Source organism: Festucalex cinctus, chromosome 16 (genome assembly GCF_051991245.1).
Source record: "Festucalex cinctus isolate MCC-2025b chromosome 16, RoL_Fcin_1.0, whole genome shotgun sequence".
NCBI lineage: Eukaryota > Metazoa > Chordata > Actinopteri > Syngnathiformes > Syngnathidae > Festucalex > Festucalex cinctus.
Window position 1 is genome coordinate 24,478,586 of NC_135426.1, and position 17,891 is coordinate 24,496,476.

Genomic DNA, 17,891 nt, shown 5'->3' on the forward strand with positions numbered 1-17,891 from the left:
TTTATTTTAATTTTTGTGTGCGTGCTGTCTCTGCCACTGGCCACAAGGCGACGCCAACTCCCACGGAAGGACGGTGTCGAGTTCAATGACTTCCTGTTTACGTGACGTCACCTCCCATACCCGGAAGTGGCGCCGTTTTTGAACTTCTGTCGTGGCACAAGAGACGCCGACATACTTAACTTTAGTTTTTATGCATCGTTTGAATAAATCCGCAGTTTGGATTTCGGTTTGCTTTCATCTGTACGGTTAGGCCTCGAGATAATTGGGAATCGTTTAGTGCACAAAATGGCCTGCTAGCAGCGAGCTGGTGAACGTGTGGGCAGCATTTTCGAAGGTAAGCTAGCATACTCGATTTGTAAATGTTTGTACATTATTTTCACAGTTACTTTGTGTTTGTTGCAGGGTTTTCACTCGAGAGGAACACAAGTCTGTTCCAGGTAAGGTTTGAGGTTTGGCTTAATTGCTTATATATATTTTTTCGAAGTTGGCAGCCTTTTTTTTTTTATTTATTGTAAATGACACTTCTCTCTTCACTTCTCTGGTGCTATTCTGGCTCTGTAATTTTTTTGTTTGGTGTTATGCGGTTCCTCCCTGCCCCACCCAAAACAATACAATTTTAGCACTCGAATACATTTGTAAATATTTTTTGTTTTGTTTTTAATCTTACTATTCATTGCCTCCATGGCAAGGCTAGCTCTGTTATGTTCTGGGCTGCTTTGGGCCATTTGGCAAACTAGCTGTAGCTAGTGCAAAAATTGTCACTGTGCAACAAAATAAGTGAAGGCTACCACCATTATTTTGTACATCTTTGTTAAATAATTCTGTAGAATGAAAATTTAAAAAGTAATATCCGCTTTTCATTCGTGTTTCAAATTACTTTTGTCAGATTAAAGTCATTTATGTTTTGTGGGTATTGATATACTTAACTGAGCAATTTTGTCCACGTGTGTATGCCGTGGCACTTTAAACATGATGTCATGCCGATACATCGAGGATGACGTATCAGTCATTGCCTTGGCTGCATGGGAACACGTCTGTGAATTGGGGGTCGGGGGTGATTGAAAGCTTTACTTTCTTATCTTTGTCCTCTTTAAAATTCACTTTCTCCCCCAACCAACGCAGTGTGCACGCGCACGCGCACGCGCGCACACACACAAATGCGGTGGATGGCCCGCACGTAATTGGCCGTTTCGGAGGCTCATTGTCCGCCGCCTTTCAGCACGCAGGTGCATATAGTAAAGCCCGAGTCTCCGCTCCTCCCTCGGGCGTCTTTGTTCCCATCTCCCGGCCCCCCCGCTGTGCAGAAAATGAGGGCTGCTTTCTGCTTTGCTTGGTCCTCACAGGCTTAACCCTTTCACCGACCGCCGCCTTTCTCATGGAAATGGGCCAGAACCCTTGCACCGGCTAATCGGTCGGCGAGGGGAGGGGATGGAGGTCGGGAAAGAGTGGGAGGGGGCCACAGGGGGCTTCCACACTCGAAGATTTACGAGCAAATAGTGCTCCACACTTCCCGATTGCAGTTTGTTGTTGGTGTTTTTGAAACATGAACAAACAAACAAAAAAAGTATTCATGTCATTATTGGGTGTCGTGTGTAGATTTTTGAGGGGGGAAGAAATAGGCTATATACAGTATCCATTTGGTAAAAAAATAAAAAATAAAATAGTGTTGAACTTTTTGGATATATGCCCCCTCCTTGTGCATTGACAAAAACTGCGAAGGCTTAAATTTTCCACCTGACAAGGAAATGCCCCACTTATGTTTGTGTTTTCCTTGGTGGCCACTCATCAATTTGTCATCAAGCAGCGAGAAGTTAAATTCAGTGGTAGTCATTTACTCATTTTTTGCACTAGTCTGGCATGCAGAAATGTACTCGTGTAGATTTGAGGCTGGAATAATTTTAAAAAAAACATGTCAAATTAATGATAAATGACGGTGTTGTTTTGGCTGGAGCGTATTTGGGGGGGGGGGGGGGGGGTGCTTGGGGGTTTGGAGGGTGTGTGTTTGGGGGAATGGGGGTGGTAGTGGGAGGGGTGTCAATGGAGGGATTTTCTGGTCCAGTAGCTCAAATCACCTAGCAACAGGCAGCGAGGCTTCAACAAATGGTTGCCATGGATGCGCTGAGGCTCACTTAAAAGTTTAGTACAAAGAGCTGTGTGTGTGTGTGTGTGTGTGTGTTGCCTTTTAATCGCACACAATTTAGTAACTAATAATCAAGATTATATTTTGGAACGTGTAGTTGGGAACTACTCATGCAAGTATGCGATGAAATGATGAACGACAGGTTCATTGTGCATGAATTTGTTGGGAAGTACTAAAGCGGCAACAGGTTTATGTTCACAAGTGTTGAGTGTGACGTGTGCTGCTTTGCTTGGCTACTCTGGCGCTCACAAACGTTTTTGGTGTGTTGTGAAGAGCAAACATTTTCATGGTAAGCCAAAAAAGGCACCATGAGAGGTCACCGGGCGGCGCTAGTGAGCAAACTGCTCTTCAACAAGCGAACGAAGAAGGTTGGCTAACTTGGCTCAGATTGTGAGACTGTTTTCTTGGTGAGCAACACGAGCAAATGTTTGTCACGATGACATTTTGTTTGTTGTAGGAATTTCACCGTTGAGGGACACAACAGTGTTTGAGGTTTCAAATTCACTTCCATTTGCTTTTTTTTTTCGAACATCGACCCCCCCCCCCCCCCCCCCCCCCCCCAATTTCAATTCAGTTTTTGATTTGTTTTTCATGCTGATTTGTTTTTCATGCTGGCCAGTTTTTTATATATTTTTTAAAAACTAAGTTTGCATAAGAAAGACCAAAATATTTTAGTTGAAGGCAAGTTGTACAACCGCACAAATGAAGTTAACCACGCAACTAATGGTGCATGTGTTTTGCAGGCTACAAGAAGAAGCCGCATGGGATGAAAAGCAGCAATTTCACTGTCCAGCTGTCCAAGAATGGCACACGTAAAAGTTGCCATGTCTGGCGTGTGCGCGGGAAGCATGTGAACAGGAGGTGGCGGTGTTGAGCTTGTGACGCACTTTGGTCAACTGGCTGTGCTCGAAAGGTTGGATTGAAATGAGGGCGCAGGTGTTAAGAATGGATTCGGAGAGCTGATTGTTGGAGTCGAGTCTTCTTACTTGATGTTCTGTAGTTGTGGCTTGTCTGGATCCAGAGCAGCGTTTTCTTGTGAGGATGGCAATTGAAAGCTGCAGTGTGCGAGTGTAGGGTTTGTATTGTTCAACACAAATAAAATCCTCCCTCCCTTATATTTTGTGTTTCAGAGTTGTGGAGGCACCAGATTTGATGAGGGGTACCAAGAGGAAGTGGTGTTTTTTTTTTTTTTGGGAGGACTAAAAGACAGGTAAAGTATGCACACAACAATAAATTAACAATTTTTTTATTTGTTTTTGGATCAACAACTCAACACATCCCTTATTTGGACATGTTGAGGATGCATATTGGCTATTCAGCCGAAAGCAAATCATCATGACTTTGTCTAATCCAGGGGTGTCAAAACTCATGTTAGCTCAGGGGCTGCATGGGCCGGTAAAATAACGGTAAATAACTTAAAAACGATTGCCGTCAATTAGACGACATCCAGGACGATTCTCCCGTACAAGTTGCATTGCTCATCTGAGGACTGCTTGTGAAATTACACATTTTATATGTTTTGATTGTGGCCGGCTAATTAATTAGTCCGACAGTACTTTTTTATTTATTTATTTTTTTACAAAATCTCACGGGCCAGATTAAACCTCTTTGCGGGCCTGATCCGGCCCGCGGGCCTTATGTTCGACACCCCTGGTCTAATCAAAAGTAATGTACATTTTGTTGGTTTTTTTTATCATTTGTCACTGTTGTACTTTTCAGTCTTTGTTGTATGTTATTTGCAGGTTGTGGTGGGACGGTGACGGTTTTCTGTTAATGTTTCACTGTTCAAGTAACAAATGACAAAAACGCAAGTGTGTGCGTATGTTTTTTTTTTTTTCTCTCTCTCTTTCCTTAGTGCAGTGTAAAGAAGCCACTAGGAATGGAACAACCAGAACACGCTTCAAAAGTACAAATGCATAAACTTTTTTTTTTTTTTTTTTTTTTAACGCGTACCAGCATGTAATTTGTGTACATGTTTTGCAGGTTGGAAGAGGAATTGGATGAATAGGAAAGTTAAGGCAGTGTGAACAGAACTACAGAAGACAAAACCATGGGCAAGTGATGTGCAACATAGTTTAATTTATATGACCAAGGATTCCAGCTTTGCTTTATTTATTTTCAGGTGAAGGAGCCCTTTGGGATGTGAGGCACCAAGTACAACTAGAGTAAGGAAGCAAAAGTAATACCATACAAATGACATTCGCAGCACAACTTATGCTGCATTTGTTTTACCAGGGTGAATATCAGCTGTGCCGTTTGCAGGTTCTTGCTTGAGATGGTTTGCAGTTGTGTGACGAGTCCGGGTCCAGAGCAGAATTTGTTGTTCAAGGATGGCAAATTAAAAGGCGGACTTGACAAGTGCAGGTTTGTTTTGAGAAAGGAGTCCATCATATGGAGTGTCACAAATGAAACATTTTGTCTCTGCGTTTCAGGCTTGTGGAGGTACCAAAAGGAACTGGACCAAAGCAAGGACTGCTGACACAAGTGGAAGTTGACCTGCAAGCTAATTCCCTGCCTGCCTCCCATCCGCTGACTTTCCTCTTCAGGTAAGTGTTCAACTATTGTGCGTTAAAATCAGAGGTAGCAAATCTTGGTCCAAAGTCAGTCTTTTTTTTTTTTTTTTTTTTTGTTAGAAAAAAAAAGCCTTACTATACATGGTCATTTTTTTGTTAGAAAAAAAGCCTTGCTATACATGGTCATTTTTTGTTAGAAAAAAAGCCTTACTATACATCGTCATTTTTTAAATAAAAAAAAAAAAGCCTTACGAAACATGGTCTTTTTTTTTTTTTTTTTTTTTTTTTAATTAAGAAAAAAAGCCTTACTATCCATGGTCATTTAAAAAAAAAAAAAAAAAAGCCTTACTATACATGGTCATTTTCTAACTAAAAAAAAAAAAGCCTTACTCTTCATGGTCATTTCTTTATTATAAAAAAAAAAGCCTTACTATACATGGTCTTTTTTTTTTTTAATTAAAAAAAAAAAAGCCTTCCGATAAATTTTTTTTTCTAATTAAGAAAAAACAACAAAAAATGACGATGTATAGTAAGGCTTTTTTTTCTAACAAAAAAATGACCATGTATAGTAAGACTTTTTTTTTTCTAACAAAAAAATGACCATGTATAGTAAGGCTTTTTTTTTTCTAACAAAAAATGACGATGTATAGTAAGGCTTTTTTTTTGTCACAAAAAATGACCATGTTTAGTAAGGCTTTTTTTTCTAACAAAAAAATGACCATGTATAGTAAGGCTTTTTTTTTTTCCCGAACAAAAAAATGACCATGTATATATAGTAAGGCTTTTTTTTCCAACAAAAAATTACCATGTATAGTAAGGCTTTTTTTTTCGAACAAAAAAATGACCATGTATATAGTAAGGCTTTTTTTTTCTAACAAAAAATGACCATGTATAGTAAGGCTTTTTTTTCTAACAAAAAAATGACCATGTATAGTAAGGCTTTTTTTTCTAACAAAAAATGACCATGTATAGTAAGGCTTTTTTTTTTTTCTAACAAAAAATGACCATGTATAGTAAGGCTTTTTTTTTTTCTAACAAAAAAATGACCATGTATAGTAAGGCTTTTTTTTTTTTTTTTAATTAAAAAATGACCATGTATAGTAAGGTTTTTTTTTTTCTAACAAAAAATGACCATGTATAGTAAGGCTTTTTTTTCTAACAAAAAAATGACCATGTATAGTAAGGCTTTTTTTTCTAACAAAAAAATGACCATGTATAGTAAGGCTTTTTTTTTTTCCCGAACAAAAAAATGACCATGTATAGTAAGGCTTTTTTTTTTCCAACAAAAAATTACCATGTATAGTAAGGCTTTTTTTTTTCTAACAAAAAATGACCATGTAGAGTAAGGCTTTTTTTTCTAACAAAAAAATGACCATGTATAGTAAGGCTTTTTTTTTTCTAACAAAAAAATGACCATGTATAGTAAGGCTTTTTTTTCTAACAAAAAAATGACCATGTATAGTAAGGCTTTTTTTCGAACAAAAAAATGACCATGTATAGTAAGGCTTTTTTTCCTAACAAAAAAAATGACCATGTATAGTAAGGCTTTCTTTTCCAACAAAAAATTACCATGTATAGTAAGGCTTTTTTTTTCTCACAAGAAATGACCATGTATAGTAAGGCTTTTTTTTGTGTGAAAAAAAAAAAGCCTTACTATACATGGTCATTTTTTGTGAGAAAAAAAAGCCTTACTATACATGGTCATTTAAAAAAAAAAAAAAAAAAAAAAAGCCTTACTATACATGGTCATTTTCTAACTTAAAAAAAAAAAAAAAAAGTTTTACTCTTCATGGTCATTTCTTTATTATATAAAAAAAAGACTTACTATACAATACATGGTCATTTTTAAAATAAAAAAAGCCTCACTATACATGGTCTTTTTTTTAAATGAAAAAAAAAAAAGCCTGACGATACATGGTCTTTTTTTTTTTTAATTAAAAAATAAAAGCCTTCCTATACATGGTCATTTTTTAAATAAAAAAAAAAAACATTACTATACATGGTCTTTTTTTTTTTTTTAATAAAAAAAAAAAGCCTTACTATACTTTTTTTTTTTTTCCTAATTAAGAAAAAACAACAAAAAATGACCATGTATAGTAAGGCTTTTTTTTCTAACAATAAATGACCATGTATAGTTAGGTTTTTTTTTTTAATTAAAAAATGACCATGTATAGTAAGGCTTTTTTTCGAACAAAAAAATGACCATGTATAGTAAGGCTTTTTTTTTTCCGAACAAAAAAATGACCATGTATAGTAAGGCTTTTTTTTTCCAACAAAAAATTACCATGTATAGTAAGGCTTTTTTTTTTTCCGAACAAAAAAATGACCATGTATAGTAAGGCTTTTTTTTTCTAACAAAAAATGACCATGTATAGTAAGGGTTTTTTTTCTAACAAAAAAATGACCATGTATAGTAAGGCTTTTTTTTCTAACAAAAAAATTTCCATGTATAGTAAGGCTTTTTTTTCTAACAAAAAAATGATCATGTATAGTAAGGCTTTTTTTCGAACAAAAAAATGACCATGTATAGTAAGGCTTTTTTTTTTTTTGTGAAAAAAAATTTTTTTTGTTAGAAAAAAAAAGCCTTACTATACATGGTAATTTTTTGTTGGGAAAAAAAAGCCTTACTATACATGGCCATTTTTTTGTTAGGAAAAAAAAGCCTTACTATACATGGTCATTTTTTTGTTAGGAAAAAAAGCCTTACTATACATGGTCATTTTTTGTTAAAAAAAAAAAAGCCTTACTATACATGGTCATTTTTTAATTAGAAAAAAAAAAAGCCTTACTATACATGGTCATTTTCTAACTAAAAAAAAAAAAAGCTTTACTCTTCATGGTCATTTCTTTATTATAAAAAAAAAAAGCCTTACCATACATGGTCATTTTTAAACTTAAAAAAGCCTCACTATACATGGTCTTAAAAAAAAAAAAAAAAGCCTTACTATACATGGTCTTTTTTTTTTTTAATTTAAAAAAAAAAGCCTTCCTATACATGGTCATTTTTTAAATAAAAAAAAAAGCCTTACTATACATTTTTTTTTCTAATTAAGAAAAAACAACAAAAAATGACCATGTATAGTAAGGTTTTTTTTTCTAACAAAAAAATGACCATGTATAGTAAGGCTTTTTTTTTTTTTAATTAAAAAATGACCATGTATAGTAAGGTTTTTTTTTCTAACAATAAATGACCATGTATAGTAAGGCTTTTTTTTTTTTTTTAATTAAAAAATGACCATGTATAGTAAGGCTTTTTTTTTGTGTGAAAAAAAAAACATTACTATACATGGTCTTTTTTTTTTTTTTAATAAAAAAAAAAAGCCTTACTATACTTTTTTTTTTTTCCCTAATTAAGAAAAAACAACAAAAAATGACCATGTATAGTAAGGCTTTTTTTTCTAACTATAAATGACCATGTATAGTTAGGTTTTTTTTTTTAATTAAAAAATGACCATGTATAGTAAGGCTTTTTTTTTTTTTTTTTTACAAAAAATGACCATGTATAGTAAGGCTTTTTTCCGAACAAAAAAATGACCATGTATAGTAAAGCTTTTTTTTTTTGTGTGAAAAAAAAAAGCCTTACTATACATGGTCATTTAAAAAAAAAAAAAAAAAAAAGCCTTACTATACATGGTCATTTTTTTAATAATAATAAAAAAAAAAAAGCCTTACTACACATGGTCATTTTCTAACTTAAAAAAAAAAAAAAAGCTTTACTCTTCATGGTCATTTCTTTATTATAAAAAAAAAAAGCCTAACTATACAATACATGGTCATTTTTAAAATAAAAAAAGCCTCACTATACATGGTCTTTTTTTTTTTAATAAAAAAAAAAGCCTTCCTATACATGGTCATTTAAAAAAAAAAAAAAAAAAAAACCTTACTATACATGGTCTTTTTTTTTTTTTAATAAAAAAAAAAGCCTTACTATACTTTTTTTTTTTTTTCTAATTAAGAAAAAACAACAAAAAATTACCATGTATAGTAAGGCTTTTTTTTCTAACAATAAATGACCATGTATAGTTAGGTTTTTTTTTTCCTAACAAAAAAATGACCATGTATAGTAAGGCTTTTTTTTTTTTTTTTATTAAAAAATGACCATGTATAGTAAGGCTTTTTTTTTTTTTTTTTTTTTACAAAAAATGACCATGTATAGTAAGGCTTTTTTTCGAACAAAAAAATGACCATGTATAGTAAGGCTTTTTTTTTTCCGAACAAAAAAATGACCATGTATAGTAAGGCTTTTTTTTTCCAACAAAAAATTACCATGTATAGTAAGGCTTTTTTTTTTTCCGAACAAAAAAATGACCATGTATAGTAAGGCTTTTTTTTTCTAACAAAAAATGACCATGTATAGTAAGGGTTTTTTTTCTAACAAAAAAATGACCATGTATAGTAAGGCTTTTTTTTCTAACAAAAAAATTTCCATGTATAGTAAGGCTTTTTTTTCTAACAAAAAAATGATCATGTATAGTAAGGCTTTTTTTCGAACAAAAAAATGACCATGTATAGTAAGGCTTTTTTTTTTTTTTGTGAAAAAAATTTTTTTTTGTTAGAAAAAAAAAAGCCTTACTATACATGGTAATTTTTTGTTGGGAAAAAAAAGCCTTACTATACATGGCCATTTTTTTGTTAGGAAAAAAAAGCCTTACTATACATGGTCATTTTTTTGTTAGGAAAAAAAGCCTTACTATACATGGTCATTTTTTGTTAAAAAAAAAAAAAGCCTTACTATACATGGTCATTTTTTAATTAGAAAAAAAAAAGCCTTACTATACATGGTCATTTTCTAACTAAAAAAAAAAAAAGCTTTACTCTTCATGGTCATTTCTTTATTATAAAAAAAAAAAGCCTTACCATACATGGTCATTTTTAAACTTAAAAAAGCCTCACTATACATGGTCTTAAAAAAAAAAAAAAAGCCTTACTATACATGGTCTTTTTTTTTTTTTAATTTAAAAAAAAAAGCCTTCCTATACATGGTCATTTTTTAAATAAAAAAAAAAAGCCTTACTATACATTTTTTTTTCTAATTAAGAAAAAACAACAAAAAATGACCATGTATAGTAAGGTTTTTTTTTCTAACAAAAAAATGACCATGTATAGTAAGGCTTTTTTTTTTTTTTAATTAAAAAATGACCATGTATAGTAAGGGTTTTTTTTCTAACAATAAATGACCATGTATAGTAAGGCTTTTTTTTTTTTTTTTAATTTAAAAATGACCATGTATAGTAAGGCTTTTTTTTTTGTGTGAAAAAAAAAAACATTACTATACATGGTCTTTTTTTTTTTTTTTAATAAAAAAAAAAAGCCTTACTATACTTTTTTTTTTTCCCTAATTAAGAAAAAACAACAAAAAATGACCATGTATAGTAAGGCTTTTTTTTCTAACTATAAATGACCATGTATAGTTAGGTTTTTTTTTTTAATTAAAAAATGACCATGTATAGTAAGGCTTTTTTCCGAACAAAAAAATGACCATGTATAGTAAAGCTTTTTTTTTTTTGTGTGAAAAAAAAAAGCCTTACTATACATGGTCATTTAAAAAAAAAAAAAAAAAAAAAAGCCTTACTATACATGGTCATTTTTTTAATAATAATAAAAAAAAAAAAGCCTTACTACACGTGGTCATTTTCTAACTTAAAAAAAAAAAAAAAGCTTTACTCTTCATGGTCATTTCTTTATTTTATTTTATATTTTTATTTTATTTATAAGCCTAACTATACAATACATGGTCATTTTTAAAATAAAAAAAGCCTCACTATACATGGTCTTTTTTTTTTAATAAAAAAAAAAGCCTTCCTATACATGGTCATTTTTTAAATAAAAAAAAAAAAAACCTTACTATACATGGTCTTTTTTTTTTTTTAATAAAAAAAAAAGCCTTACTATACTTTTTTTTTTTTTTTCTAATTAAGAAAAAACAACAAAAAATTACCATGTATAGTAAGGCTTTTTTTTCTAACAATAAATGACCATGTATAGTTAGGTTTTTTTTTTCCTAACAAAAAAATGACCATGTATAGTAAGGCTTTTTTTTTTTTTTTTTATTAAAAAATGACCATGTATAGTAAGGCTTTTTTTTTTTTTTTTTACAAAAAATGACCATGTATAGTAAGGCTTTTTTTCGAACAAAAAAATGACCATGTATAGTAAGGCTTTTTTTGTGTGAAAAAAAATACTTACTATACATGGTCATTTTTTAAATGAAAAAAAAAAGCCTTACTATACATGGTCATTTTTTTAAATAAAAAAAAAAAAAAAAAACCTTACTATACATGGTCATTTTTTAAATGAAAAAAAAAAGCCTTACTATCCATGGTCATTTTTTCTTTTCTTTTTTTTTCTTTTTTTTTCTTTTCTTTCAATCTGTCCCTTTGATACATTGGCAGTTTTGTTGTTGTTTTGAGTTGACGTGTGCAGTGCAGCTTTTGGTTTGAGTGAGGACTCAATCATATCATATCATATAAAACCAATTTATTTATTTTTTTCTTCCAGTTTAAAGCTGAAGACCAAAAACGTCCACAAGCTGCATGAGAAACGGCTCGGTGGCTCTCGAGGAGTGTGTGCAATGATTGCGCGTCAACATGGATGACAACACAATCGGTTGAGTTTTTCGGTTTTCTGCAGGGTCCCAAACGAGAGAGGTGCGCCACTTGAAGAGCCGCAGAGCCTCAACCTAGCAGGGAGAGTGTGTCTTTTGGTCCTCTTGGTGTTCTCTGTCCCCAACTCACTGACGGCATGCTTGTGCTTTTTCTCCTGAGCTGTGCGTCCAATCCAAATCATGATGAAGCCCGTTTGTACTTCTATGAAATATTGTGCTGTTAAGCAGTTGTTTTGTGTTACGTGTGTAACTAAAGCTTCCTTTCCCTTTGTATGTTTCAAATGTGCTTGATGCATTCAATGATTAAAAATATGTACATTATTGTGTTGCATTTTGTGAATCATGCTGTAAAAGAATGTAGCCTGCAGTTTGTCATTTTCCTTAATTATTGTTTGTGTCCCAAAATTCCCCCCCCCCCCCCCCCCCACACACACACACACACAGAAAGTACTTGAATGTGTAATTTCCAGCAAGACGGTATGTCAAGTGCAGCTTATTTATTTTTTACCTTGAAAAAAAAAAAAAAAAAAAACTCACGACTTTAACAGCATGTAGCAAATTTACTTGAAATGTTTTCATGTGAGATGTGCAAGTTTCACTTGATGTCAGTGCAATGACTTGCAATTTGAATTTGTGAATAAAGTGAGGATTTTGTTGTGCGAGTCTTTCTTCCTCCACTTGTGTACTCATATTCTTGGTAGGTCAAGGATGACGAGCTGTCAGTTCAGGTGCCCCTCAAAGTGAAACGAGGTTTACAACCTCCATTTCAATCACCTCAGCCCGCGATGACCTGAAACAATTCAACTTTTTGGGCTAGATCAGGGGTGTCCAAAGTTTTTCATTTGAGGGCCACATACAGAAAATCCAAAGGATGCAAGGCCACATAATGTTATGGAGAGAAAATGTGTTAACTTTTTTTGTTAGAAGAAAAAAAAGCGCCTTACTATACATGGTCATTTTTTGTAAAAAAAAAAAAAAAAAAGCCTTAATATACATGGTCATTTTTTGTTAGAAAAAAAAGCCTTACTATACATGATCATTTTTTTGTTAGAAAAAAAAAGCCTTACTAAACATGGTCATGTTTTTGTTAGAAAAAAAAAGCCTTACTAAACATGGTCATGTTTTTGTTAGAAAAAAAAAGCCTTACTAAACATGGTCATTTTTTGTTAGAAAAAAAAGCCTTACTATACATGGTCATTTTTTGTTAGAAAAAAAAGAAAAGGCATACTATATATACATTGTCATTTTTTGTGAGAAAAAAAAAAAGCCTTACTAAACATGGTCATTTTTTGTAAAAAAAAAAAAAAGCCTTAATATACATGGTCATTTTTTGTTAGAAAAAAGAAGCCTTACTATACATGGTCATTTTTTGTGACAAAAAAAGCCTTACTATACATGGTCATTTTTTTAAGAAAAAAAAAAGCCTTACTATACATGGTCGTTTTTTTAAGAAAAAAAAAAAAGCTTTACTATACATGGTCATTTTTTAAGAAAAAAAAAAAGCCTTACTATACATGGTCGTTTTTTTAAGAAAAAAAAAAAAAGGCTTACTATACATGGTCATTTTTTTAAGAAAAAAAAAAAAGCCTTACTATACATGGTAATTTTTTTAAGAAAAAAAAAAGCCTTACTATACATGGTCGTTTTTTTAAGAAAAAAAAAAGCCTTACTATACATGGTCGTTTTTTGTTAGAAAAAAAAAGGCTTCCTATACATGGTCCTTTTTTTAAGAAAAAAAGCCTTACTATCCATGGTCATTTTTTTGTTAGAAAGAAAAAAGCCTTTCTATACATGGTCATTTTTTTCTGAGAAAAAAAAGGCCTTACTATACATGGTCATTTTTTTAAGAAAAAAAAAAGCCTTACTATACATGGTCGTTTTTTTAAGAAAAAAAAAAGACTTACTATACATGGTCATTTTTTGTTAGAAAAAAAAAGGCTTACTATACATGGTCATTTTTTGTTAGAAAAAAGCCTTACTATCCATGGTCATTTTTTTGTTAGAAAAAAAAGCCTTACTAAACATGGTCATTTTTTGTTAGAAAAAAAAGCCTTACTATACATGGTCATTTTTTGTTAGAAAAAAAAAAGCCTTACTATACATGGTCATTTTTTGTTAGAAAAAAAAAAAAGGCTTACTATATATACATTGTCATTTTTTGTGAGAAAAAAAAAAAGCCTTACTATCCATGGTCATTGTTTTGTTAGAAAAAAAAAGCCTTACTATACATGTCATTTTTTGTTAGGAAAAAAAAAAGGCTTACTATATATACATTGTCATTTTTTGTGAGAAAAAAAAAGCCTTACTATCCATGGTCATTTTTTTGTTAGAAAAAAAAAGCCTTACTATACATGGTCATTTTTTGTGAAAAAAAAAAGCCTTACTATACATGGTCATTTTTTGTTAGAAAAAAAAAAGCCTTACTATCCATGGTCATTTTTTTGTTAGAAAAAAAAAAGCCTTACTAAACATGGTCATTTTTTGTTAGAAAAAAAAAAGCCTTACTATACATGGTCATTTTTTGTGAGAAAAAAAAGCCTTACTATACATGGTCATTTTTGTTAGAAAAAAAAGAAAAGGCATACTATATATACATTGTCATTTTTTGTGAGAAAAAAAAAAGCCTTACTAAACATGGTCATTTTTTGTTAGAAAAAAAAAGCCTTACTATACATGGTCATTTTTTGTTAGAAAAAAGAAGCCTTACTATACATAGTCATTTTTTGTGACAAAAAAAGCCTTACTATACATGGTCATTTTTTTAAGAAAAAAAAAAGCCTTACTATACATGGTCGTTCTTTTAAGAAAAAAAAAATAACGCTTTACTATACATGGTCATTTTTTTAAGAAAAAAAAAAGCCTTACTATACATGGTCGTTTTTTTAAGAAAAAAAAAAAAGGCTTACTATACATGGTCATTTTTTTAAGAAAAAAAAAAGCCTTACTATACATGGTCGTTTTTTGTTAGAAAAAAAAAAGGCTTCCTATACATGGTCATTTTTTGTTAGAAAAAAAGCCTTACTATCCATGGTCATTTTTTTGTTAGAAAAAAAAAAGCCTTTCTATACATGGTCATTTTTTTCTGAGAAAAAAAAAGCCTTACTATACATGGTCATTTTTTTAAGAAAAAAAAAAAGCCTTACTATACATGGTCGTTTTTTTAAGAAAAAAAAAAAAAGCTTTACTATACATGGTCATTTTTTAAGAAAAAAAAAAGCCTTACTATACATGGTCGTTTTTTGTCGGAAATAAAAGCCTTACTATACATGGTCGTTTTTTTGTCGGAAAAAAAAGCCTTACTATACATGGTCGTTATTTTGTCGGAAAAAAAAAGCCTTACTATACATGGTCGTTATTTTGTCGAAAAAAAAAAGCCTTACTATACATGGTCGTATTTTCGTCTGGAAAAAAACCACTTACTATACATGGTCGTTTTTTTGTCAGAAAAAAAAGCCTTACTATACATGGTCGTATTTTTTGGGGAGAAAAAAAAACCTTACTATACATGGTCGTTTTTTCGTCTGAAAAAAAAGCCTTACTATACATGGTCGTTTTTTCGTCTGAAAAAAAAGCCTTACTATACATGGTCGTTTTTTCGTCTGGAAAAAAAACCCTTACTATACATGGTCGTTTTTTTGTCAGAAAAAAAAGCCTTACTATACATGGTCGTTTTTTGTCGGAAATAAAAGCCTTACTATACATGGTCGTTTTTTTGTCGGGAAAAAAAAAAGCCTTACTATACATGGTCGTTTTTTTGTCGGAAATAAAAGCCTTACTATACATGGTCGTTTTTTGTCGGAAATAAAAGCCTTACTATACATGGCCGTTTTTTGTCGGAAATAAAAGCCTTACTATACATGGTCGTTTTTTGTCGGAAATAAAAGCCTTACTATACATGGTCGTTTTTTCGTCTGGAAAAAAAAACCTTACTATACATGGTCGTTTTTTCGTCTGGAAAAAAAAGCCTTACTATACATGGTCGTTTTTTCGTCTGAAAAAAAAGCCTTACTATACATGGTCGTTTTTTCGTCTGAAAAAAAAGCCTTACTATACATGGTCGTTTTTTTGTCAGAAAAAAAAGCCTTACTATACATGGTCGTTTTTTTGTCAGAAAAAAAAGCCTTACTATACATGGTCGTTTTTTCGTCTGAAAAAAAAGCCTTACTATACATGGTCATTTTTGTTAGAAAAAAAAGAAAAGGCATACTATATATACATTGTCATTTTTTGTGAGAAAAAAAAAAGCCTTACTAAACATGGTCATTTTTTGTTAGAAAAAAAAAGCCTTACTATACATGGTCATTTTTTGTTAGAAAAAAGAAGCCTTACTATACATGGTCATTTTTTGTGACAAAAAAAGCCTTACTATACATGGTAATTTTTTTAAGAAAAAAAAAAGCCTTACTATACATGGTCGTTCTTTTAAGAAAAAAAAAAAAAAAAGCTTTACTATACATGGTCATTTTTTTAAGAAAAAAAAAAGCCTTACTATACATGGTCGTTTTTTTAAGAAAAAAAAAAAAGGCTTACTATACATGGTCATTTTTTTAAGAAAAAAAAAAGGCTTACTATACATGGTCATTTTTTGTTAGAAAAAAAAAGGCTTACTATACATGGTCATTTTTTGTTAGAAAAAAGCCTTACTATCCATGGTCATTTTTTTGTTAGAAAAAAAAGCCTTACTAAACATGGTCATTTTTTGTTAGAAAAAAAAGCCTTACTATACATGGTCATTTTTTGTTAGAAAAAAAAAAGCCTTACTATACATGGTCATTTTTTGTTAGAAAAAAAAAAAAGGCTTACTATATATACATTGTCATTTTTTTGTGAGAAAAAAAAAAAAAGCCTTACTATCCATGGTCATTTTTTTGTTAGAAAAAAAAGCCTTACTATACATGTCATTTTTTGTTAGGAAAAAAAAAAAAGGCTTACTATATATACATTGTCATTTTTTGTGAGAAAAAAAAAGCCTTACTATCCATGGTCATTTTTTTGTTAGAAAAAAAAAGCCTTACTATACATGGTCATTTTTTGTGAAAAAAAAAAGCCTTACTATACATGGTCATTTTTTGTTAGAAAAAAAAAAAGCCTTACTATCCATGGTCATTTTTTTGTTAGAAAAAAAAAAGCTTTACTATACATGGTCGTTTTTTTGTCGGGAAAAAAAAAAGCCTTACTATACATGGTCGTTTTTTGTCGGAAATAAAAGCCTTACTATACATGGTCGTTTTTTTGTCGGAAAAAAAAGCCTTACTATACATGGTCGTTATTTTGTCGAAAAAAAAAAAGCCTTACTATACATGGTCGTTATTTTGTCGAAAAAAAAAAGCCTTACTATACATGGTCGTATTTTCGTCTGGAAAAAAAACCCTTACTATACATGGTCGTTTTTTTGTCAGAAAAAAAAGCCTTACTATACATGGTCGTATTTTTTGGGGAGAAAAAAAAACCTTACTATACATGGTTGTTTTTTCGTCTGAAAAAAAAGCCTTACTATACATGGTCGTTTTTTCGTCTGGAAAAAAAAGCCTTACTATACATGGTCGTTCTTTTAAGAAAAAAAAAAAAAAAAGCTTTACTATACATGGTCATTTTTTTAAGAAAAAAAAAAGCCTTACTATACATGGTCGTTTTTTTAAGAAAAAAAAAAAGGCTTACTATACATGGTCATTTTTTGTTAGAAAAAAAAAGGCTTACTATACATGGTCTTTTTTTGTTAGAAAAAAGCCTTACTATCCATGGTCATTTTTTTGTTAGAAAAAAAAGCCTTACTAAACATGGTCATTTTTTGTTAGAAAAAAAAGCCTTACTATACATGGTCATTTTTTGTTAGAAAAAAAAAAGCCTTACTATACATGGTCATTTTTTGTTAGAAAAAAAAAAAGGCTTACTATATATACATTGTCATTTTTTGTGAGAAAAAAAAAAGCCTTACTATCCATGGTCATTTTTTTGTTAGAAAAAAAAGCCTTACTATACATGTCATTTTTTGTTAGGAAAAAAAAAAAAGGCTTACTATATATACATTGTCATTTTTTGTGAGAAAAAAAAAGCCTTACTATCCATGGTCATTTTTTTGTTAGAAAAAAAAAGCCTTACTATACATGGTCATTTTTTGTGAAAAAAAAAAAGCCTTACTATACATGGTCATTTTTTGTTAGAAAAAAAAAAAGCCTTACTATCCATGGTCATTTTTTTGTTAGAAAAAAAAAAGCCTTACTAAACATGGTCATTTTTTGTTAGAAAAAAAAGCCTTACTATACATGGTCATTTTTTGTGAGAAAAAAAAGCCTTACTATACATGGTCATTTTTGTTAGAAAAAAAAGAAAAGGCATACTATATATACATTGTCATTTTTTGTGAGAAAAAAAAAAGCCTTACTAAACATGGTCATTTTTTGTTAGAAAAAAAAAGCCTTACTTTTCATGGTCATTTTTTGTTAGAAAAAAGAAGCCTTACTATACATGGTCATTTTTTGTGACAAAAAAACCCTTACTATACATGGTCATTTTTTTAAGAAAAAAAAAAAAGCCTTACTATACATGGTCGTTCTTTTAAGAAAAAAAAAAAAAAGCTTTACTATACATGGTCATTTTTTTAAGAAAAAAAAAGCCTTACTATACATGGTCGTTT

The 17,891-nt window shown here is 30.7% G+C and overlaps 1 protein-coding gene across 10 annotated transcripts; it reads left to right on the forward strand.

The window, feature by feature from the left end:
* The first annotated feature begins 117 nt into the window (after nucleotides 1-117).
* On the forward strand, nucleotides 118-11,643 carry LOC144003786 (uncharacterized). Of its 10 annotated transcripts, none has more exons than XM_077500339.1 (10): nucleotides 118-334; nucleotides 403-437; nucleotides 2,884-3,175; nucleotides 3,271-3,350; nucleotides 3,996-4,046; nucleotides 4,124-4,194; nucleotides 4,263-4,305; nucleotides 4,376-4,504; nucleotides 4,573-4,686; nucleotides 11,152-11,643. In XM_077500339.1, exons 6-10 carry the CDS (start codon nucleotides 4,191-4,193, stop codon nucleotides 11,246-11,248), a joined length of 387 nt encoding a protein of 128 aa, XP_077356465.1. In that variant the 5' UTR covers nucleotides 118-334; nucleotides 403-437; nucleotides 2,884-3,175; nucleotides 3,271-3,350; nucleotides 3,996-4,046; nucleotides 4,124-4,190; the 3' UTR covers nucleotides 11,249-11,643. The 10 variants fall into 10 exon arrangements, 9 of the variants coding, with proteins under 9 accessions (XP_077356465.1, XP_077356473.1, XP_077356468.1 ...); XM_077500347.1 differs by having other exon boundaries at nucleotides 4,403-4,504; XM_077500342.1 differs by having other exon boundaries at nucleotides 4,001-4,046.
* The last annotated feature ends 6,248 nt before the right edge of the window (nucleotides 11,644-17,891 follow it).